Source organism: Uranotaenia lowii, chromosome 3 (assembly GCF_029784155.1).
Source record: "Uranotaenia lowii strain MFRU-FL chromosome 3, ASM2978415v1, whole genome shotgun sequence".
Taxonomy (NCBI): Eukaryota; Metazoa; Arthropoda; class Insecta; order Diptera; family Culicidae; genus Uranotaenia; species Uranotaenia lowii.
In genome coordinates this window covers 260,146,042-260,170,476 of record NC_073693.1, presented here as the reverse complement: position 1 = coordinate 260,170,476, position 24,435 = coordinate 260,146,042, and the positions used below count along the sequence as shown (strand labels likewise).

At 33.0% G+C, this 24,435-nt stretch overlaps 2 protein-coding genes across 3 annotated transcripts in view; one reads left to right on the top strand and one right to left on the bottom strand.

Moving 5' to 3' along the window:
- Positions 1 to 24,435, bottom strand: part of LOC129751537 (furin-like protease 2) — a 96,841-nt gene that overhangs the window by 31,544 nt on the left and 40,862 nt on the right. Inside the window, exon 4 of the mRNA XM_055747091.1 lies at positions 13,023 to 13,179. Within this exon, the coding sequence (XP_055603066.1) occupies positions 13,023 to 13,179 (157 nt within the window). The remainder of the gene's footprint in view (positions 1 to 13,022; positions 13,180 to 24,435) is intronic.
- LOC129751539 (pancreatic lipase-related protein 2-like) lies at positions 13,861 to 23,910 on the top strand. Of its 2 annotated transcripts, XM_055747094.1 has the most exons (5): positions 13,861 to 14,045; positions 14,113 to 14,507; positions 21,855 to 22,194; positions 22,262 to 22,342; positions 23,568 to 23,910. In XM_055747094.1, coding segments are annotated over exons 1-5 (945 nt in total). In that variant the 5' UTR covers positions 13,861 to 13,917; the 3' UTR covers positions 23,569 to 23,910. The 2 variants fall into 2 exon arrangements, with proteins under 2 accessions (XP_055603069.1, XP_055603068.1); XM_055747093.1 differs by lacking the exon at positions 23,568 to 23,910 and having other exon boundaries at positions 22,262 to 22,393.

Genomic DNA, 24,435 nt, shown 5'->3' with positions numbered 1-24,435 from the left:
AACTTCCAGGCAATCAATTTGAAACATTCAAATTCTTTTGAAGCTTCCACATTGGCTATTTGATGGGATTTTTTGTTTCAAGTAGAAGCTCTGCCCCAGAATATTCAATGCAAAGTGAGTTGGTCCAGAAGAAATGTGTTGAAAAAGGGGTTTTGAAAACATGTTGAAATATTTTAATATACAAACCTTCTTTTCGAAATTTGTACGAATTTTAAACTTTCTAGTCATTTCCGGAGAGATAAACGTGAGAAACCTTGAAACGCGCTAAATTTAGTTCACCAAATGGGACTTGGTTTTTTACTATCCTCAAATTGAGTTTTGAGTTAAATTTCTTGACCTTGGCTATACGAAAAATTTCGACGCACCCCATTTCTCGTTCGTAAAATTTTGTAAACAGTACGCGCGAACTGTCACCACAAAAGGGAGCTACGTCATCGTGAATTGACCCATTAGTACCGGAAAATCACGTTTATCGTGCGCCCTTCTCAAAAATCGATTCTGTTCTCCCATGATTTGAGGTTAGAGCGGAGGCCTCTTGCTAAGGTGGTATTCGTGTAGAACTGTCAATATATTCTAATAGGCTCTTCAGATTAACCCCAGATGCATTCCATCTAAAATATTTTTTTACATAAAGTTACTAGCTGACCCGGTGTGCTTTGCTACACCTTCCAAAACTAAATTAAATTTTTTTAGAATAACTGAAATCAAATTTTATTTCTTAGGCAGCATTTCAAACAAAATTTCAATATAATTTAGAAGCATACGTTTTAAAAAGAGAACTGCACCTGGAGCGAGCTTCGAATTTCAGTACAAAGATGATTTAATAATATTTTCTTAAAATTGATTCTTACATTGGTTTTTCAATATCTGAAACTTTTACTTTTAACTTACCTGTTCTAAGAGTTCAAAACATGGATCATCCAAAATCTGGACGTTTTGTTCCAATAAAATTACACGCAATGGAAGCCACGAGGCGAAAAATTATTTTGGACACCAACGTCAAAAACCCGACGTGGTCAGATTCAAAAAACGTGAAATCTGACTTCCTGGCCAACAATTTTACAAAGCCACTGGTCGGGGTGATGTCCCCGCCAAGTTAAAATTCATTTTTGCCGATAAGTTGGCAAGAATGTGTTTGATCTGGCAAGGTATTTGTAGCTGCGGACGAAAAAAACCCGTTTTTTGTGAAAAACAAGACCATGGACTCCGAAATATACAAGGAGGAGTGTCTTAAAAAACGTTATTTTTTTCGTACACTAGATCTCACAAAAGTCCAGTAAAGTTGTCGCCAGATTTGGAAAGCTGCCACTACAGCTAAGAGGTATGTACAGTGGTATCGGGCCAACGGGTGGATTTTGTCGAAAAGGACATCAACCCACCCAACTGCCCTCAATTCCGCCCTATCGAAAAATGTTGGGCAATTGTCAAGCAGAAGATGAAGAAGAATGGTAGGACGACTCGGACTGCAACAGAGATGAAGAGATTGTGGAACAAAATGGCCGCTGAGTTCAGAGAATAGGGTGTCCAAACTATGATGAGTGGTTCTCGACGAAAAGTTCGAAATTTCATCAGAACTACATTGGAATAGTTTTTTTTTATTTTTCCCTTGAAGTGCAATGAAAACCCTACATTTTGATTACAAAACATTTTAATTTAGTTTACATAGCTCCGACTAGACCCTTTTTAATGCGTCGAGATTTTCGTGATCTGGCCTGGGACAGGCAAATTTTATGTTGTGTCTAATGTTATCCGATTTTAAAAGCCTTCTAAAGGCTCAGCTCAGTGGTCTAAGGAACTGATATTTGGAACTACAGCAAATTATGAAAACTTCTTGTTCGAATGCAATCCAATTTGAAAACTGCCCCCTTTAAAGGGGATCGTCCATATAAATCGACCAATGCACTATGGGAAAATTTTGATCCAAAATTAAACAAAAGCATTTGCCGGTTTTAGAGTCTAGAGTAGTACATATCTTGTAACATTTTTTTTCGAAAATCAAATGTGCTGTCGGATTTGACCGAAACCATCTCAGCGGAATGTTAGTTGATCCTATTTACCCAATTATAACCTTTTTTCTTAAGATATCCTAGCAACATGAAATTTGAAGTCATTGAAAATCCATATAACGAACTGAAGGATTCTCCAACACTAAACATACTTTAGAAAGAACTATTTACAGATGAAAAGATAACAGGACGCGATCTGTTTTGCCACCCTTTACCCCTATGAAGAAGATGTAAATTGTTTTAATTAATTGTTCTAATTTTCACTTGGATGTTGGTCCAATTCCAAATAATGGATGCCAATTTGAAGCTATAGAATGCACTTAATAACGCCCAAAATTTCAGATCGTTCGACTGACTTATGCTCAAATATTTTCAATTTTCTAATAAATGTATCCTTTCTGAAAGTTAATTAATAAAAATATCTTGTTCATGAAGATGGGATTATTTGAAATTAATGTAATTCCTGTAGCATTTCATGAAACAATCACAGCAAATTAAAATGTTTCCAAACAAATTTTCTGCTGAATTTTTTTTTCCAAATTCAGTTTCTCGAAATTGTGACTGTTTTAAGGGTTAAAGAGATCAAATAACACTTTGCTCAGTTCTGATTTCACAGCAGATCTCAATTTCTGCCAAAATTTCACATAAGAAGTAGTATTTCAGGACTTCTAACCTGCGGCTTCAATTTTTTTTTAGATTTTTAGCTAAAATTTTCCTACTATGCGATGATCAGTCAATATTTTCATCGAAATCAACCTCTTGATTAAGATGCAAAAACTGTCAGAACTTTGCATAGTGGAAACATTTGAACTCAAAGCTTCGAAAAAAATCAAAGCCGCAGATTAGAAGTCCTGAAATATTTCATATCTGATATGAAATTTTCTCAGAAAAGCAAATCTGCTGATATAACATTTTTCAGGATTCGTCGTAAACATTCAAAAAATCATCTGGAAAATTGGAAATCAATGGTTTTGCAGGACAACCTTTAGATTCCCTGCATAAAATATTGAGTTAATGTTCGAGATTAAGGACTTCAAAATAATTCTGATAAAAATGTGTCCTTCAAAGTCAATGAAGTTAAAGTGGCTTAAGGCCTATGTGGTTAATCTATAGGTGGGGACAAGAGTACCCTTGCACGAGTGTGAGAATCAATTTTTTCAATGTTTTGATTGCTACGTCACAAACGTTCACATGCGTCTCGACGTTGAAGTCACCATTCACCGACGGCATACAATGTTTCATGTAATTTCATAATTCACAATCAAAGCACCCTTTTATTTACGCTTTTTCTACCTGACGCGCAGCACGGCGACGTTATTTGTTCTAAATAATAAACAAGTGTATTTGCGTCCCAAACATTCCTGGTGGGCTGGTGGTTGAAGCATTTTTAAGATGCTTGGACTTGGCACTTGGCATCATGTCCTTGAAAGATGTACGCCTTAGTGTTAAGTTTGAAGTAGATCTCTTCAATGAAACATAAAGTTTTACTGAGTTCCTATATCTATGTTTGTGTGTTCGTTAAAAGAAAATCTGTTGGGCTCTGACAACCTATTTTAAATGATTATTTAAATTTTTATGCCACTTTTTTCGAACACTTGAACTTTTGGATCTTGTTGACCAGGAGAACAATCGAGAAAAAAAATGTAGCAAATTCGGTTGAAATGACTAAAATACTGCATCAAAACCCAAATCATGTGCATAGTTGTTGAAAGATTGTCAACCCTATATGAATATTTTGTTGAAGCCACATACGTTAAAAATTGAAAGAAGATAACACATTGCGGATCAACTACGAGATATCTAGTTTATTCGCTTCACTCAAATGAAAAGAATAACTCAAATGTAATACATTTTATAAAGAAAATTTATTCCACATAATCGTGTACTACACTTTCGATATTCAATGATACTAAATTTGAAGAACTTGATCCAGTCGTTGCTGAGATAGAGAATGCCGAAATTTTTGGGTTCTCTATTTATATTAAAAAGATGTTTCTTCAAGCTTCCAATTTCTTAGTGACAATTCACAAAAATATTTTCACATTTTTTCATTCAATAAATTGTGATAAGGTCAAAATTTGGTCAAGGGAAAACGCGTGTAAATCGGTGAAATCGTTTATTTAAAAAATCAAATTAAATTTCTTTTTCAAGTTTAATTAGTATAAAATTCAGGAAAAATATTCAATTAAGCTTCCGCTTTTCCAAATCCAAATGCAAAATTGAAAGAAATACGTCAAGTTGAAATTGACAAAATTTTGACCGTATCACCTTTAACTTCAAATCAGAGCTCGGGAACCTTAATTTCATTTTCAAATCTGCGAAAGTTTAGACGTTCATTTCGACCAAAATAAAAACTTTTAGGACCCCAAACGTATTGAAACTGGAAAAAGCAATATTACACACCGTATTGTACAGCGAAAAAATTCGTTATGAAAATCATCCAGCCAGAAGCCAACTACCTGTTTTCTCGGAAAACAGCATTTTATCGAAAAAAAAACAATGTAGTTAATGTTTGTAAAAACTGACGGAACGCGACCAATATGAGACTTGTATTAAAATTTTCAAATTTCTATTATTTTCTGTTTCATACAAATTCTAGTCTCGATCATATTCAATATTTTAATAATTTAAATGGTATCTGAATGTTATTTTCAAGTCTTATTTTATTTTATTCAGGTTTGTAAAATTCGATTATTCTTAAACGAATCAATAAAACTAAACCAATTATTTTTATTTAATATTTTACACGTATCGTGAACTAAAATTTCAATCTTTGGCTGTAAAACCTTTTATTGTATTTGTAATTCAATTGAATTTTTCAATAAAGATTAGTTTTTAAACTTGAATTTGGGTTCTGATTTTTTTGCTTGAGATTCTGCAACCGAAACCTTCAAGTCAATTTAGAAATTAAAGTGTGTTTTATGATTATTGAAATCTGAGCCCACATACGTTTATAACTTTAAGAAAATCTGATCAGAACATCACAATTCAATCAAAAATCCTATTTAGAACTCAGTTACTTGATATAACTATTGGACTTAAAGTTAATTTTTCAGCTTTATTTAAGACCTACTAATTTTATCAAACTTGCAATTTTTATATTTGTAGATTAAGTTAAAATTTCATCAAGACATAAATGAAAAAAAACTAACATTTGTACAAGATTGAAGTAAGAAGCCTCGTTTGGGATTGTTTGCAGAAAATTGATCAATTTTGCATTGTATTAATAAATACAATGTCTGAGGAAAACTTAAAGAATCCTGTTTCACAGTAACTAGAAGAGAAGCTTTGATAAGATTTTACAAAAAAAAACTCATAGCTGACAACAAATTTTCAAAGTGATGAATAATCACTAGTCAAACTTACTAGCTTGCTTGACCTTTCTCTAGCAAGGTCACAAAATCTGATCCAAACATAAGATTAAACTAGTGCGAGTAAATGGATCATAAAATTGGGCAAAGAAGAAGCACCCGCTTATCGCTTAATCCAAATGATGTAACCCAATTGTCTGGGATAGGGACAGGGAAGCCCAAGTGTATCAATTCTTTGCCACGTGCTCGATTTTAGATGGCGCATGAATACTCTATTCATCTGAGAGGCAAGTCAAATCTAGAGTTTGTTTTGATTAGGTCGTATGAACCAATGTAAACAAAATTAAGACGTAGGCTGCAAACGATTGATAAATATATGTTCTACGTTTGGTGAAAATTTGGTTTTATTCGAACAATAAATAACTTTAATAAATTGATTTGAATTTAAGACGTATAATGACTTTTTAATTTTCGAGTGTAATTTGGTTTTAACGACGTTTTGCGCTGCACTGAGTTGCCGTGCAACCAAAGGTCGCAAAAATAACTTTTTGGCAAGGTGGCTTAAGCGACTTTATGCATTTTAGCAGAAAGCACGTAGCTGAGTGTCGAAAAGTTAAGAAATTTGTACGGAAATGGTTTGTGAGAGTGTTTTAAACTTAAGTTCTTCGTTGCTGTTGCGAGGTAAGTTCAACAAACGTTTCTTTTATGGCTGAAAATTTTCGACTTCGTATTTTTTTCATTACAGTGGCAGTGGATAAGTAATCTCCGCTCCACAATTCGAATATTCTATAGAGCGCATATCACCTGCGGGGATCCAGTTGCTAAAAAGTAAGTCCTCTTTCTTTTATGCTTTATTTTGAGGTGAATTTAAAATTGCCACGTAAAAATTTCATCAAATCACATGCCAGTAATTGTGCCGATATCCATATGAATATAAATCGTAGTACTTTAGTACTTGAAGCAGGTTAGCAGGAATTAGCGAAGTTTCAAATAAATGAAATCCGGTTTTGAGATAAAATTTATTAACTTGCAAAACGACGTTTCAACCAAATATATAATGCAAAAGGTTGTATGTGCATGTTTACTGGAACTACTAAATCTATGCTTGTATTTATTATACGAGCGTATTGCTCATCTTATTTAGCATCGCATACGAAATTTTCAGACGATTCGGAGTGATATTTTTAATATAAGAATTAAAAATGTGTATCAAAAATTCAACAGTGATTTTCTCGAAATGCGTTAAGTGGCTCTTACGACCTAATCAAAAAAAACTCTAGAAATGTAAGATTGAACTCATGATAGTTTCTTACATTTGATACAGGATGACAAATTATTGAGGAGCTTCCAGGATAATTGGACCAATTTGGTGCCTACATTTTCAATATATTGAAGATGTTTGATTTTCTATCATTCAATTTTTGATAGCCAATATTATTCAACTGGTCATTTAGAGATCATCTCTTTACTTAATCACTTATCATGAATCATTTCAAGCAATAATTTTCATGAGGCTTTAACCGAACCGAATGTTTTGCACCACAAAAAGGAAATTATGTGCCAAATTATCACGGATGAAATAACTTACATGTGTATTTTATCTCGTATAATCATCGAGGAGTTTTTGAATGTGGCACTAATCCTGCCATAGCTCTAACAATGAATGGAAGGAAGCAGCCAGCATTAGCAACCTTTCTTGTTGTAGTCCTAGGGCTTTGGCTGCAGGCAATAGAGAGTCTCGTATTAAGGAATAAAACGCCCGACTTGAACCCGATAGCATGTAGAACGTTGAATAAGAAGAAAACACTATTCCGGTAGAAAAACAGCTTTGGACCAACCTGGGAAGCTGGGAAACAACTAGAAAGGTACTTCAATAAACCTCCTGCATCTTCAGCTCTAAGAGCAGGGCTCATCTCTATCGGAGCCAAGCATGTGTTCAGCAGTTGCGAAAAGCCTTCGGTATACCTTGGTAAAGCCTTTTGTATGAAGAACGCAAGTAGTAAAAACAACTTAACCAGCTCTTATGAAGGAACCACAAGCTCTTGTGCTTCATCTCTTTCTATGTCTCTCTACCACTTTCTCTCTTAACTTGTGCGACACGATAATTTCGTTAGTTATGTTTTTCCAGGCTTCCCGAATGAATGATGAAGCCAGGCTGCATACAAGCTTTTTTTTTGTTGTTCCGCTTCAAAATTCCAATTTCTAGCTTTCCCGGTACAACTAGCTTCCTAGCTAAAGTTTATATGTTGAACTTTGCTAATCTAAATTAAACATACCGGAGAACGACGAGTGACACTATCGTTTGAGGAATTGCATCTGTTGACTGAAAGCTTAAATATTTTGTCGAACAAGGGCGGTCAATGTGCCAGAAGCATTCAATCCTTAGAACAAACATCTGTTATTGTTATACGAGGGAACGTTGTTGTTGTTTATTGGCAGGATTTTCTTCCGGATTATCAGCCATAGTCGAGTTCAAGAAGTGAAAACAGTTTTTCTCAAGTGAAATGTTAGTATCTTCTTTCGAACAAATTTTTGAGCAATTTTCATGCATTTTTCGAAGATATGATGTTCACTTCCGGCAAAAGACTTGGGTGGGGTCTCTTTCAGATGAACCTGAAAATTTGGTATGGCCATCTAAGTTAATATCTTTTTTTTTCTTTATTCATTCGAAAGATCTAGAGCCAAAGATTCATTTTGTGCATTAAACATACAGTTTTTGCACATTGATTTAAAGTGCCTCAATCTCAACCCAAAGTTGGAATGTTTTCAAAAAGTTGTATTTAAAATTCAAATTGTCTCAGGATCAATCAGACCACTTGAAAAATGGACTTAGCCCTCATCCACCCCTGAATTTAAATTTTATAGCATTTTGAAATTGTAATAATACATAATCACGATTTGAACTCATTCAATACACAGAGATTAGAGATGATTATTGAATTTTATTTGATAAAAAGAAGTCCTCTTATCAAAAAAAAAAGCCAAAAAAAGTTCATATTTGATTGAAGTTCATAATAATAACTGTATGTATTTGAAATAAAAAATGTTTAATTCATCATAATCATCAAAGTACAGATAAAGAAATTGATGATATCTTCACTCAAATTATCAAATATGAAACTGATACAAACAAAAAAAAAATAAATTCCAAGTGTTTTTTTCAGTTTAAAAAGCACAAATTGAAAACTAATTTAGTAATCGTAAAGTTAATCAAAAATTAAGCTTAACATTTTCTACTTCAAATCATTTTTCGAACTTTTCTTAGAATAATTGAAAAGTCATGTTTTAAAATAAATAAAATATGTGAAACGTTTATAAATTTTCAAGCTCAGTTAATGTTAAAAACTTCAAGCTATGAATAGCTATGCCGTTAATTAAAAGATTGGGTCTTGGAAAGGTCTAGAGCTTTAAACTAAGTTTTTCTTATTACAAATCAAGATTTATACGCTTCCAATAGACAAAAACTAAGAAATGAAAATCAAAGGCAAACTTGTTAAACATATTTAAAAATCAGTTTGACTATAAAATTCGGTAAATTTATAAAAAAAAAAATTATGTAATCACTCTGTTGTGTTGTGAGCCTACTTGGTTGAATGATTCAACTGAATCAAAACAATCGAAAGATTCCTTTTAATTCAACCACGGTAATGTTACCGTTATTGAATTAAAAGGAATCTTTTGATTGCTTTGATTCAATTATGTAATTAAATTTGGAAAAAAATATTTAAAAATATAAATAAAATGTCATTTAAAATTATCTGATTTATCGGTAATAGTTATGATCGTTGAGAAAGAACATTTCAAGATGATGAAAATGTAAATTCGTGCCATGAGGAGCAAATTGTTGAATTTGATGAAAATTATTTTTCATCAAATTCTACTCGCTCTTTTTCAACATCAATTCATTTCTTTAAATTTTCCATTATTTTTTATAACTAACGGTGATTAAACTTTTCATTAATTGAAATATAATTTTTAATATGAAGATTAAATGAGATAAGTTTTTACGTTTCAGAAAACAATTTTTTATAAAAACGTCTAACCATTTGAAAAATTTAGTTATGGAATTTAATTGTCAATTTAAAGGGCAGCATTGAAATGCCTTTGTTTCGAAGATTGATAGAATTGGGTTTCCTGATTTGGAACCATTTGTCAGATTTTGAACAATCACCGCACATTTTGAAAATATCAAATCATGATGAACTAACTAATCTACATGAAAGAAAACTACTGGTTTTGAATTAATTTATTATTCTTTATTCAAATAATGAATAATATTCGGATGATGATGATGATCATGTTGAATTAACTGAAAAAGTTAATTTCTACAGTTTCTTTTTAATTGGAGAGACAAGTTTTTGTTGACATTATTGAAGAAAGTTTATAAAAAGGTCATATTTCGTTCAACAAATTTGCATTACAAATGTCTGAAATTCGTTTTAGTTAATATTTCTTTTCAAAATCGTAAAAATCAATTATTTTACAGTATGGGGAAAAGAAAACAAATAAATTTCAAATTTTCTTGCGGTCCTAGAAAAAGCAGAAAACAACCCCTTTTTTTGATTTTTTTTTGTATTATTTTGAAGTTATTTCAGAAAAGGGCAGCAATTTTTCATTAATGCTGACCTATTTCTTAAAGTTTTAGGGCACCAAATTTTAACAAAATTTTTCTCACCTTAGAAAAATGTTAATTTTAAGGCGTTGTGTAATTCATCAAAACCCTTTTGAATGTGGAGTTGAGCATTGAAAAGCACAAGAAACACAGATTAAAATTGAGGCCGAAAAAGGTTTCTTCTTCATATCAGCACAAAATTGGTAAAGAAATTAACGAAGTTTTAAATTACCATAGTGATTAATTAAGTCATTAAGTAATGGATGGAATTAATTAAATACTCTTCTTAGAAAAAAAAAATGACGAGGTAGGGTTTTTGTACGTCAAATGTTAAGTCCAAATTCAGAAGGTTTGTTAAATTGTAAATAGAAATTGAATATAAAAAATTAATTTCAATTTGTCAACGTTTTATAGTTTATTATTGTCGGATTATTTAAAATTATAGCGATTTTCTGCGCATTAACGAAAATTCTACCGAACGACCAAAAAAAAAAAAAACGTTCATCAAGATTTATTTCACCATAACCAATATACTTTCCTTTTTTCGGTGAATCTACAGATTTGAGCGGTTTGCAATAAGGCAAAGCTAGTGTTTGCTTTTCTTAATGTGCCATTCAATAGTCAACCTCTTAGAAGATAGGTCGTGTCTTGCATGTTGGTAAATTTCTTGCAAACCTCCATTTTGATCAAATAGTTGTGATATTTACGTAAATTTTGAAGTGAGTAACCTCTGTGAAATGTTTTTTATCGAGGCACATGAAATTTCTAACTCTGTTTTCTGTTTGGAAAACGAAAAGTAAAGAAAAACACCACATTTTACTCTTTTTTTAAACAGAAATATTCGCTGCAATGAAGTTTATAAGTTATTTTAACTTTTTGAATTACTTAAAGCAAGGTTGCCGAAAAAAAATCTATGATTTTAATAAAATAAATTTTCGAATTTTGTGATTTTTGGTCAAAATGCCGTGAAAAAAATTTGCGATATTCGAGTGATATTTAGTTCATCTATAAATGTAAAATCTGTAATTCAGTGTAACACAAAATGTAAATAATTGGGTCCATTTTTTTATTTTCAGTTCATATGAATGCAGCTGTTTTATTATGGACACTTCTTAGTGGGTACAATATTAAGAAGGTTTTTTTTGACCAAACAGACTCAATCATATAACTCCTTGATCTATCCAAACTGATGTTTGTTATTATTGCCATCATATAAATAAAGTTTATCTCCATTTTTTGTACATTGGTAGATTTTTGATTTGATCACCTCAAGTTCGATTTTAGTAATTGACAGTAAAACACGGACAGTTTCCGTAAAAAACTGTGAAACCTGTATCTTTCTACAAAATTCTGTTAAATTAGAAAATTTTCTGTAATTTCGGCACCTTGACTTAAAGATGATTAAAATGAAAGTAGAATTTTTTTTGAAAGCTTGGAATGAGTATACGAAAAACAAAGATGAATGATGTAATAAAATATAATGAAAATAAAGACGATTTCATTATGCAATTAAATATGTGGAATATTTCTGAAATGCTCGTATTTATAAGAACAAACTTTCATCCACCGGGTCCTACATCACCAGAAAGAAGGCTGGCTAGGAAGACGAAAACCCTGAGGTAGCTATCGAAACCACAGTTACAGGAAGCCATCACAGGACCTCGACGGAAACTGTTCTTGGAAGTGACCCCAGCTAATCTCCATTCCTTTCCTTTAATATAAGGTTGCCAGATTGCCCGGATTTATTCAGGTTTGCCCGGATACTAAATACAAAATTTGCAAATAGCCCAGCCCGGCCTGTATGACGCATTTTATTGAAAAATACCCGGATTTTGCTCGGATTTATTCACTTAATTTGGCAAATAAACAAAAAAAAAATAAACAAACGCCTCCAAAACAAAATTTTTTGAGCAAGTCAGTTAAAAAATTTTTGAAAGGTTTTTCAAACCTAAAGTATGATTCAAAATCTATCAATGTTGTTGAAAACAATTTGTTTTCGTTTTATATTGTTCAGATTTCGACTGGTTTTTGTTGATGTGGTATTGATCTTCTTTTTTAAAATCGGCACTGCAGTCTATTTTCGAAATGATGATTATTTTATTTCATCCAACGTTTCGAGACTAGGTTGATCTCATCCTCAGGGAAAACTACAAATTTGTACATATTTTGTTGAGTTAATAGATTTGATCATAATCTGTTTTGTCCTACTTACAATATAGTCATCTTTATGTGGCTTTTGTGAAGACTAATGACTGGCAATGTTGTAGATTTTCCTGTTCGAACTGTTTGATTTTGTTAATTGGTATTTTTTATAATGTAATTTAAACTTATCTTACCAATAATTAAAAATAACGATAAATTTAAATAGGAATGCGACTTGTTTCTGAGTATCTAAACACTTATTGAAAACCACCATCTTTTAAAAGACACGAACGTCATGAAAGTGTTAAAGTGTCTCTAATCAAGCCAAAAAAAAAAAAGATAAATTTAAAACTATCTCACAGAACATTTCAACGGCGATTTTAAAAGACTGCACAATCGGCCTTTTCAAAATGAAGTGTTGCTTGCGTTTGTGAATTGGGTATCTGTTTGATTGTTGTCAGTTGTTTGTGTTGGAGGGAGAGTATCTGTGTTTTTAACAATTTTCGGGAGAGATTTTGTCGCCTACTTACTGTCAAAGTCGGAGTTCCTCGTGTTTCAAAAAACTTTGATGCGGTCTAAGATATTTGAATCTAAGTACATTTTCTTTTTTTTTTATTTTTCTAAAATTTCATATTTGGAACAGTACTCAAAAACATTCCCTACCGATTTTTTTTGAATTTCCCAAATTCACAATAAATTGATTTTGAGTTAACTTAGTTTAAACACGCTGAAGACTAGTGAAATTTATCTGACAACTAATGTCAATTTGCAGGGATGATCGATCATTCCTTTTGAACGATCCGTCCGAAGCTTGTCTATATCTTTAGCCAGTAAATTTATTATCGAAATCGAATATTTCATACAGTTTCAACAGAAATTAATTGGTCACGATAGTTTTTGTAGAATTACCCCATGTTTGTTAAATAAAAGGAAGTCTAACATTTGACTTACTTGTAATCCTCCGTTTCATAGGTATTTTTGGGACACGCCGAGTAGCATTTGTGCTCATGCATGACCAGATGATGATCACAGCTGGTACAATAGTCGGGTCGATCCTGACAGGACGCACAGTTGGCTTCGCACGGAACGCAGGTCTTGTTGTCGTAATCTGTAAAGAAAAAGATTAAAAAATACCTTTTAACTCAACCACAGTACAATCAGGAATCTTTCGATTGCTTTGATTTAGTCAAATCATTCAACCAAGTAGGCTCACAAACACAACAGATTAAAAAATAATCAGTTAGCTGACTTATTATTATAAAATATAAATTTGAAATATTTATATATCTTTATTCGTCCATGTAGATACACATTTGTGATTATTTGATATTAAATACAGAGATTTCGTTCGTAAATAAATCATTTTATAAATGTTTTGAATTTTTTTTTATTTAATTTTTTTCCCAAGTTTTGGTTCATATAGACAAAAATCAGCCTCAATACTTTGGAACTGAACTTGGAGTTCGTTGCTCAAAACTTTCTCTCGAACTGTTTCGAGCTAATAGCATGAGTTTTTGCCAATTTTTATTTCGATTTTTTTTTTTTTGGCTTAACCAAATGAGGATGTTCCATTCACAGATAACGCTGCGTGGGTGTTTTCCAGCTCGCTTCCCTTACTCATCTTCATCGCGATTCCAATGACAGTGCACCATTCGAGAGGAACCTTGGACCCGGACAACTCAAGGTGCTGCTTATCTTTTCGGGAGGGGGGACAGCATTATAACTGAGCAACAAACTGGGTCATTGAGCTCTCATCGTGATATCTGTGCAAAATCTTGTCCCAGTTTCATTTCGGGGCAGATTTGGTTAAGACGTGTTTTTCGGATATTCTTGAGAACGAAAAACCATGCGTGACCTAAGACAATGTTTGTGTTTTTTGAGGTTGATAATCGCTGTTGTTATAATATCGAATAACCGAATAACAGTTGAAGCTGATCGCGTTTCAGGAGATGTTCAATTATTAGTTTACAACAGGTGATAGCAAAATTTACAGAAGACTAAGGAATTCATTGAAAACAAATTGGAATCGGTTTCATTCCAGATCAACCAGTGAACTGGCGCCAATTGAAACCAATACAGATAAAACTGAGCTCACCGGATGCACACCCGGGGAAATTTGGACCCTTATCGTTCATGGATGGCGGGAAGGAACTCTGACCGAATGGGTTCCGGATATGTTGAATATGTTTCAGAAGCATCGTGGAGGCTGTGTGATGTTCATGGTCTACGCCAATAACATCAAGGATCTGGATTATTTTGGGGAGCTGGTGCCCCAATTTGATCATCTTAGTGATGTTCTGGTGGACTATCTTCGGTTCATTGAAAAGGCTGGATTTGATCCTGCTGATGGGCTGCTGTTCGGTTTCAGTTTTGGAGCTCATATGAGCTTTGAAGCTGGTCGCCGGTTTGGGATCAAAAAACTCGGGAGGATTGATGGTAAGAGTTGGACTATGACCTGGGCTTATCTTTAAGAAAATTGATAGTTATTAAAGTGTTTGCTTTCAAAAAATTAATTTATACCAGAGATTGGACGTAACGTTTAAGATCATTTTGTTCTATAATTTGAACGCGAAATTTTTAAAGCCTTCATTAATGGTTCTTTTATCTTACCAAACCCATTTAATTTTTTTTCTGGTGGAAATTATCAATAAATAAACTTTGCCTTGTATGAAATTATAGTGTAGAAACATCAACATAGAGACAATCACCTTTCTGTAAATCTCGAATAAGTTGAGAAAAAGTATACTTGTAAGCTGTTTTCTTCGAAAATTAACACTGAAAGAGACCGTTTATAGCAAAAAAATTGAAATTTTCCCAATAGTGAAATGGGACACTTTTGCGAAGACCGGTAGCTTCCAACTCCTAAAATTAACAGTTGTGCTCAAAAAAAAATCGCGTGAAGCAGCTCACTCGCTTCCAACTTTAACCAACTGCCATTTCTGGCAGGATTGATATTTTTTCATGAAATTTTCATAAAATGTAGTTCAACTATCCAACTACCAGTCCACAAAATTTGAAAACTGTAGGGCTAGGTGAGGTAATTTTGAGCAAAATTTCTCAGTTTTTTGTACTTTCAGCCCAAACAAGTCTCACTGTAATGTTAAAATTCTGGATAGTTATCAAAAAATAATGATTGGTTCCTTCTCCATTTTAGGATATTTTCTAATTTTTAAGTTGCATCTTGTGGGCGTAAAACGTTTGTTCATAATTACCCCGTTACGATTTTTGTTACGTGATGACTTTTTGATATTGGCTATATTTCTAGATTAAAACCACCTCTAAACAGTGCATTGTAGTGAGATTTGACTCATTAAGTTTGCTGTTGAAAAGTTATGAGCTATTTTCAGTTATACATAGGCGGGAGGCATCTTTTCATATTATCACAAACCCACAATCCTAAAAAAAACTTGAAAATTCATGTTTTATTAGATAAGAATAGAAGATAAGAATTGTTACCGTAAGTGTAAAAAGTGAATTTTAATCATCAACTAATGCTTAGAAAAAACGTGTTCATAATTGTCTACCCCTTATTTAAAAAAAAAAAAAAAACGGGGTAAATATGAACACTTTTTTGTGCGTGGGTGGAATTTTTTTTCAACAGAAAATCTTATCACACCACATCAAGCATAAAAAAAATTTAAAACATTTAACAACAACATTTTTTCTTCATCCGCATTGACGAGGGAGTCAATTGATAAGACACGCCTCAAAACGATTTTCGTTTCATAGAGACATGAATTTTGTTAATACCTTTTGTAACTTTAAAATTTACATAGCTAGCTTTGCAAGTTATTATTGTAACTAATCAACAGATTGACAAACTATCACATTTGATCAGTTTTAACACCCTACTATGACCCCAACGGCTATTGTTCGGAATGAGTCCTTGCGAGATTGCATTAACAAACTCGCTGAATTTTTGATAATTTTTAAAAGCAGTTAGTCAAAGTTGGAAACTAGTGCGCTGCTTCAGGCGATTTCATTCTTTTTTTTTACGCAATCAAAATTGAAGAATAATTTTAAAAATTGTAGATGTTTTCAATGCGATTTTGACAAATTTCTCTTTACATTTTTTATTTGATTAAGGTAAATGTTTAAGATTGAATGAGAATAAAAATGTGTAAAAATCTTCAAATCTGAGAAAATAAGAGAGGTTTTCGAAATAATTCTATTGTCAGTTAAACGAATAAATTTGATTTTTGTTATTATCGTGCTCACTTTTTTCAAAATTTCTCTAAAAAATGAAAAAATTTGTAAGAAAACACCATGAACTTATTACTTTTAATCTGAAATATATGCTTTGGAAATACATAACTAAAAAGTATTCACGCACTCAGAAAAATACTATTATGTATGCCATAAGATTCTCTTATGAAGTGGCGCCATAAGAAAAATTAATGAAATTCATAAGATTGTCTTATAACGCGAATGAATTCTGAAGATGAACGCCTACTTCAATGAGAGGTTGTTGCTTTTCATAAGAGATTCTTATGGAAACAGTAAATCACTTTCTAATAAGAAAATTTCTCGATATTTCATGCTGAAAACATTCACTTTATTGTTTGCCAAATTTGTTTAAAATTAAATCCTTCATGGTCACCATCAGCAGCGCATCAACAGACGGCTCCATCAAAGTTTTTTTTGTCGCATCTCAATCTTCGACCTTTCGTTTTTTGCCGATCAGCTTGCTGAAAAGTAAACAAATAATGTATTTTAGTTTACTAATATATTCAACGTTCACACCAAAAACATCAAATCGAACTTACCATTCCGAAGATAACAATAACATTTAACTTTAAAGGAAAACTATAATAACTATGAACCGGTGATAGCTTCGTACTGTTAGATGATGAAAAAAAAAACTGATGCTATGAATGAATGTGTTCATCATTTTTTCACAATGCCGTTTGTTCTATTTTTCATAAGAACATCGTATAAAAATTGAGAGAATTTCATAAGACTCTTATGAAAAATTAGTTTGGACGCAAAAAAGTGGTTCATAAGATGTATCTTATGAAATTTATAATAAGATTTCCTCTGAGTGCGCATTTTCGAGGTAGTAAGATTTTTTAATGTGCTGTTATAAAACAACATTATGCTTTCAAGGGCTTTATTGAGTTCCGACAATTAAATTGAAACGAAAAGGTTTTTAAATTTAAATTTTTGTTCAGCTCAACTTATTCAGCTCCTGAGAAAAATAATAAAATAAATACATAATTTTTAATGATTTCTATAAGAAAAAAATTAAGTTACGACATAAACTAAGGTTGCCAGGATATATTCATAACGTATCCGGGCCGGACAAACACGGGCAATTTTATATAAAAACCTCGCAAAACCCAGCGATTTGATTTCTAAATTGATGAGAAAATTCCGGGCAAATTTGGTCAAAATCTGTTAAAAAAAAATCGTTTTGGAGGCAGACAAAAAATAACAACACAATTTGTTTCCTTTTTGTTTGGTTTGCCAAATTAAGTGAATAAATCCGGGAAAAATCCGGCCATTTTTAAATAAAATCCGGGAAAACCTGGATAAAACCGGGCAAGCTGGCAGCCTTAACATAAACGACATAAACCTAACTTTAATTTTATTTTCCCTTAAAGCGTCTGCATCTTTGGTTCAAACTGCTGGCTTAGACCAAAAATTCTGATCAAAGCAACCGGACTGGTGGTCCATTATATCAGTTTCATCTATCCATTCTATACTTTTTTTTAGATCTGGTTTAAGGATTAATCCAAAACTGATCAAATTTGGATCCAATTTGACGCTGATTTCTAACCCGTTTAACAGCTAATAGAACATTAGTGGGGTTGCCAGTTTTTTCACTGGATTGGGTCTTATTTCGTTGGTCCAAAATTAGTCCCCCAGAATAGATCTCGGATATAAGTGCTCTTAGGTTTATAAGTTTTCGAAAGCTCAAAACTCGTTTACTATTTATAATAAGCTTTTCAAATTGCCGGTATTATCCGGATTTACCTGATTTCAAAAAAAAAAATTGGGAAAAGCTTGGTCCGGCTTGGTTGCCCGGATATCCAGGAATAAATCTGGTAAAATACTTTGTTTTAACCATATTTTCGCAGATATTGACAAGTTTCAAAAGCCTGGATTTTGCCATGTTTTTGGATAAAAATGCCCGGATTTAACTGCTTCGATGTTTGCTTAAAATGTAGGAGACAAGTTTTTGAATCGCCTCATGTAGCAAATGCGTGCCACTCGTGTTTTCAAGAAACCAAAATATTACCAATTTGTTATTAATGATGTGATTTGTCATGAAATGTTTGATTTTTTTCCTTAAACTGGCCCCGAATTCCCAGCAAACATTTTTGTAGCTATATTCTTATTCTGCTTTGATATAAGTTCCATATGCATCATAGAATGGTCGTATGAAAGTTAAAGAAAAACAGCATTTACATACAAAAGTGAAGGCAATGAATATAAAAAATTCTTATTATTTTTAAAGCGACGAAAAATACACCAATTGGACGTTATTCGTACTTATCGGGAGAATGCAAAAGAGCGCAAGATTATGCTCACATAGTCTTCAAATCGTTGCCAGGGACAATATTTTCCAGTTTTCTCATTGGTCATGTCACAATCATGGCAGACTTTCTATCATATCCGGTTATAATTTAAACTGATTTCAGACGACATTTTATATAATTTTTCACTATGCAGTAGGAATAGCGACACCATTAAAAACGACTAAAGTTATCATTTCTGATACGATTTCATTTTTGCTGGATTGTAAAAAATTCACAATTTAGTATTTTCTTCATTTCGACCTCAATTTTAATACCACTATAAAAAGGTGTCACCATGTGAAAAAAATGAATAAGGCAATATTTTCTGATACATCGATGGAAGAGTTTTAAAACTAAGATTTAATGCTAGAAAATAATACTATACTCGCTTAAATGTAATTTTTATAGATATGTTTCATAACAGCCCATGTGCTCGTTTAATGCTGAAAATTGCATTAATTTTCCATAATGGCTTATTTTTATTGAATGTGAAAAAAGTAAAAAAAACATTTTTGAGCTTTAGTTCAGCCCAAAAAAAATCAACCTTTAATTTTTTGTTTGAAATTCCGTTTAGTTCATTTAGATTTTTTTCTTGCAGTAAAAATGTTGTTAAGTACAAGTGTGTTTTCGGTCAAACTTTTCTGTCGATGCCCACTAGAATTGAAGATCAATTGAATTTAATTTTAACTAAACAACGTTATATTTAACACTCCGAGTAACCATAAGAACTAATGCTTTGCATTGTTATAATATTAAATCAGCATTCCAGTGCTTAATTACACTACATCAGCACAATAAGCACAATTTTGCATCATAACAGCCCTTCGAGTGCTATGCGGCATCATGTTAAAATTATACCACTCTTTTAAAATGCAACCAGCATTTTATCAGCTTTTTATAATGCTTTGAAATGCAACATTGCTCTAAATCAGAACAACAAATTCTATATTTTCTAAGCATCAAATTTGCATCACTCAAGCTAACTTTAATGCTTTTCAGCACTATGTAAGCTCTACAGTGGCATAAGTCCAAAGAACATTAGCATTGATTGATGCTGATTTAGTTACAAATTTTGGGCACCGGTTGCCAGAATGCTTTTTTTTAAAGACTTATCGCGGACAAGATGGGTCCACAAGCAGAACTACTAAAAAATGTCCGAGTCATGGATGTCATGAGTTCGATCCCAGGTTATCTTCAGCCAAAAAATAAAATAAAAAATCATTCCGAAAACTCAATCCCGTAATTATGACAGCTGTTTGACATGCGCGTGGCATTCGCTTTAACCAAGAGAAGTTAAAAAACAAAAAAAAATAACATATTACCAAAAAACATCTTTTTTATGTCTCAGAAAAAATTATTAAATTTTGTTTTCGTTCTTAAAAAGATTATGAATTTATGGAGTGTATTCGAAAAAAAAGAACTTTTTGTTTTGTGAATAACTTTTGACCTTATGGATGTAAATTGATGAAATTTTCAGTGAAGTTACCTAGTAATGCAGTGTTTACAAATGCAAAATTTTGTGACATTCTGCAAGTGATTTTTGAAATAGCTTTCAGTGAAGTAATTCTTCGGCTTTAATTTTTCGGCAACACGTGCGCCATCTATTTATCATCATCTTTTTTTTCAAATAATTTTTTATTGATAAATTTTGCTGTTTCCAAAAACTTTACCCTAAAAATAAATAAAAACTTTGAAAGTCGTGGAAGTTATAACATATTAAGCCGATCGTTTTAGCGTAATGGCACGATTTCAGATCCAGCTTTAACAGTGTATAAACATAGTGAAAAATTTCTAAATTTTTTTCTCCTTGTTAATCTCCGGAAAATACAGGTGAGACTTTTTAACGAAAATTTTCTGGTTGAAAACCTACCAGATGACCTCTAAAGAATTTGTTTTGCTGTCCATTACGGAATTTTTCAATACTTCTCCCCACAAGAAGTCCAAATATTTTTCGCACGATTTGACCTCCGTATTTTGTTTATTTTATCAGCAGCTTTCCTACTTTATACAAATGAAGTCGGTGTTGTTTATAGGTCAGCTAGACAAACCTGTCAGAATAATTTGACTTTTTGGCACTTCCTCTATTCATATTTTTGGCTTGAGCTTGGAAAAACCACTCACATTCCTCTCCCTTCGTGGAATCAATAATCTTCACTTTTATTAAAATTTAGGATTATTTTTAAGGCCCTCTAGGACTTCTCAAACGATTAACCATGTGAACTTTGGTGGAATAGTTGATTTCCAGCTGTTTTGGAGGCTCCCACTGAAACTTTTCTGGATTTTTCGCGACGCTGCCCAAAAAATGGTGTCAATCAACTTCAGTATTGAAGCTATCTCAAAAACCGCTTGACATATTGTCACCAAATTTTGTACACGTACACATTAAATTACTGATAAGCTTTACTGGAAAATCCATCAGTTTCCATTTCTGTATTCAAATATTATTAACAAAACAAATTGTTGCATTTTATTTCGAAAACACTCCTTATATCCTCAAACGTTACAAAAATGCTGGATTGATTTTTTGAAGAAAAAAATATCTTTCTGGTTAAAAATTATGAAGTAAAAACTTGCCAATATGTGTTTGTGTTCGTTTTTTTTATGAAAAAAAATCTGATTAAAAAACAAAGAGGGCACACATACTTATACATATCCCTCAAAATCAATTTTATGCCTGAAATTTGTAAACCTTATGGCTAATAAGTCAACTGTCTGTTATGTTTTTATGATAAAAAAAATTTCTACTATTTTGCACACTTTACAATTAATTTGTAATTTTATACACTTTTTAATATCGGTATTCCATTTAAGTCCATCTTTTCTGTTTAAAACTATAAGACCCAACGTTTTTATCACTTTTGAGAAGGCCCAAGAAATGTTGATTCATTAAACAAGGTAGGATTTTTTTTTGAAATCGAAGAATATTGCAAATCACATGAATTATGTTTTTTTCTATCATTACTAATTAAAAAAGATTCTGCATGGTGAAAGGGCTGTGTCCGCGAAAGAAATATTCAAAGTACTTCAAAGTAGAAGTTTAATATTTTTAAGATATTGTCATTTAACTATAATTCTAAAGAAAATGAAGAATTTGAAAGCTTAGAAGTTGAATGGTGAATTAAGGCATACAAGAGAAAAAAAAACAATTTTTTTTAAAAACCATCAAAACTTTAAGCTCAAAAGCTATTTGGTTAAACTCGTCCTAGGAAATTGAAAGTCAAAAATAAGTGAAGAATATATTTAATCTCGTTTTTTTCACCAGTCTGCGAACCAGCCAATCCAGGCTTCGACAGCAACGTCGAATACAGCTTTCTGGATCCGATGGTGGCGGCCAAGAAGGTTCAGTGCATTCACACCAGCGACAGTTTGGGAACCAGCTTTCGGAAGTGTCACATCAACTGGAACATGGGCAACTGCGGCAAATCACAGATAGCAGCAGGACCCTATCCGAAAGGATCCCACGGATTGTGCCCGTATTTCTACAACAGTGCCTTTGAACATGAGTTTTCACCTGTGCCGAAACCAGTCCAATGTAGCTCCAATCGACCGATTTCGGAATGGCCTAAGGGATTCCGCATGGGATACTACTGTGATATGGATAGGTGAGATGTTTTTTGTATGCAGTTTGAAAACATAATTTAGGTAATGAAGAAATTTGATTATTTTTAGCGGAATCCACGGCGATCTTTTCTCCCCCACGGTCAAAAACCCACCCTACAATGAAGATACGACACTTAATGAAATTCATTGGTGAGATCGTTTCGATCTTTTCATCTGTTAAGGTTTCATTTTGTTCTGAATAAATCATTAGATACAAATCAACGACTTCAAATTAATCTTTTCTCGATCTATAATTATTCAAAAGCATTATCATAGTATTAGCATAGCATTAGCATAGCATTAGCATAGCATTAGCATAGCATTAGCATAGCATTAGCATAGCATTAGCATAGCATTAGCATAGCATTAGCATAGCATTAGCATAGCATTAGCATAGCATTAGCATAGCATTAGCATAGCATTAGCATAGCATTAGCATAGCATTAGCATAGCATTAGCATAGCATTAGCATAGCATTAGCATAGCATTAGCATAGCATTAGCATAGCATTAGCATAGCATTAGCATAGCATTAGCATAGCATTAGCATAGCATTAGCATAGCATTAGCATAGCATTAGCATAGCATTAGCATAGCATTAGCATAGCATTAGCATAGCATTAGCATAGCATTAGCATAGCATTAGCATAGCATTAGCATAGCATTAGCATAGCATTAGCATAGCATTAGCATAGCATTAGCATAGCATTAACATAGCATTAGCATAGCATTAGCATAGCATTAGCATAGCATTAGCATAGCATTAGCATAGCATTAGCATAGCATTAGCATAGCATTAGCATAGCATTAGCATAGCATTAGCATAGCATTAGCATAGCATTAGCATAGCATTAGCATAGCATTAGCATAGCATTAGCATAGCATTAGCATAGCATTAGCATAGCATTAGCATAGCATTAGCATAGCATTAGCATAGCATTAGCATAGCATTAGCATAGCATTAGCATAGCATTAGCATAGCATTAGCATAGCATTAGCATAGCATTAGCATAGCATTAGCATAGCATTAGCATAGCATTAGCATAGCATTAGCATAGCATTAGCATAGCATTAGCATAGCATTAGCATAGCATTAGCATAGCATTAGCATCGCATTAGCATAGCATTAGCATAGCATTAGCATAGCATTAGCATCGCATTAGCATAGCATTAGCATAGCATTAGCATAGCTTAAGAATTTCTAGGGAATTTCTCTCACTGAATTACACCGGAAGCAATCATTTTAACATTTTGTTTAACTCCACAAAATGAATAAGATCACATTCGAAAACTTTGAGTCATCTTAAAGCACAAAAACCTTAAAAATAAATGTCAACAACTCAGTGTTCGTATTCGTTCCGTTATTCACTATTCAGAAACCGTCCAAACCGAAGCCAGTATGATCGTTATTCTGGAGACGTTCCCAAACTTCACAACGGAATCGATCGCAAGTGAAAGTGCTATCAATCAGTAGTGGAAGAGATAGAAACAAAGAAATAAGACGAATTTGGAGCGTTGTCTTCGTCGGTCCAGTACCGGTTCTAGAGAAGAGACACGAGCCGCTCTTAGCTTTGAGGTGTCAACTGGCAGACGTCTGGCTCCCAGCCGAAATTTCATTAAGAGCCGTGAAACTCCGATCCGGAATAAAGATACATGGTTGATATTAGTTTTGGAGGTTTGGAGCACTTTGGGCAGTCTGGTTCGGGTAAGTGACCTAAACGGGTGTGTTGGTCTCTCAAAATATAAAAATGTTCGGATGGCACTGGACAGCAATCTTTTTCTTGGGATCTTTTTGGATACCATTAAATGCCAATCGTATCACCGAAAGTGTGGATCTTTTGGTGTTCAACAGGTACAAACTTGAGGTAGGTCAAGAAACTTGTGAGACATATAGCTTTTTTTACATTTATTTTTAGAAACACATCGACGACTCATTCTTTAGCGGATTCAGCGAAAAATTTTGAGGTCTATGGGTGTACTCCCGGAGAAAATTGGACCCTGGTTGTTTACGGATGGCGTGAGGGCCTTTCTACGGAATGGATTCCTCCTATGCTAAGTTTGTATCAAAAGCACCGAGGAGGTTGTGTTATGATAATGGTTTATGCCAACGACGATAAGACGATCGATTATTTTGCGGAGCTACTTCCAGTGTTCGAAAATCTCACCAACAGGCTGCTGAACTACTACAGATTCATTGAAGCTTCCGGTTTTGATCCGGCCCAGGGATTGATTTTTGGATTCAGC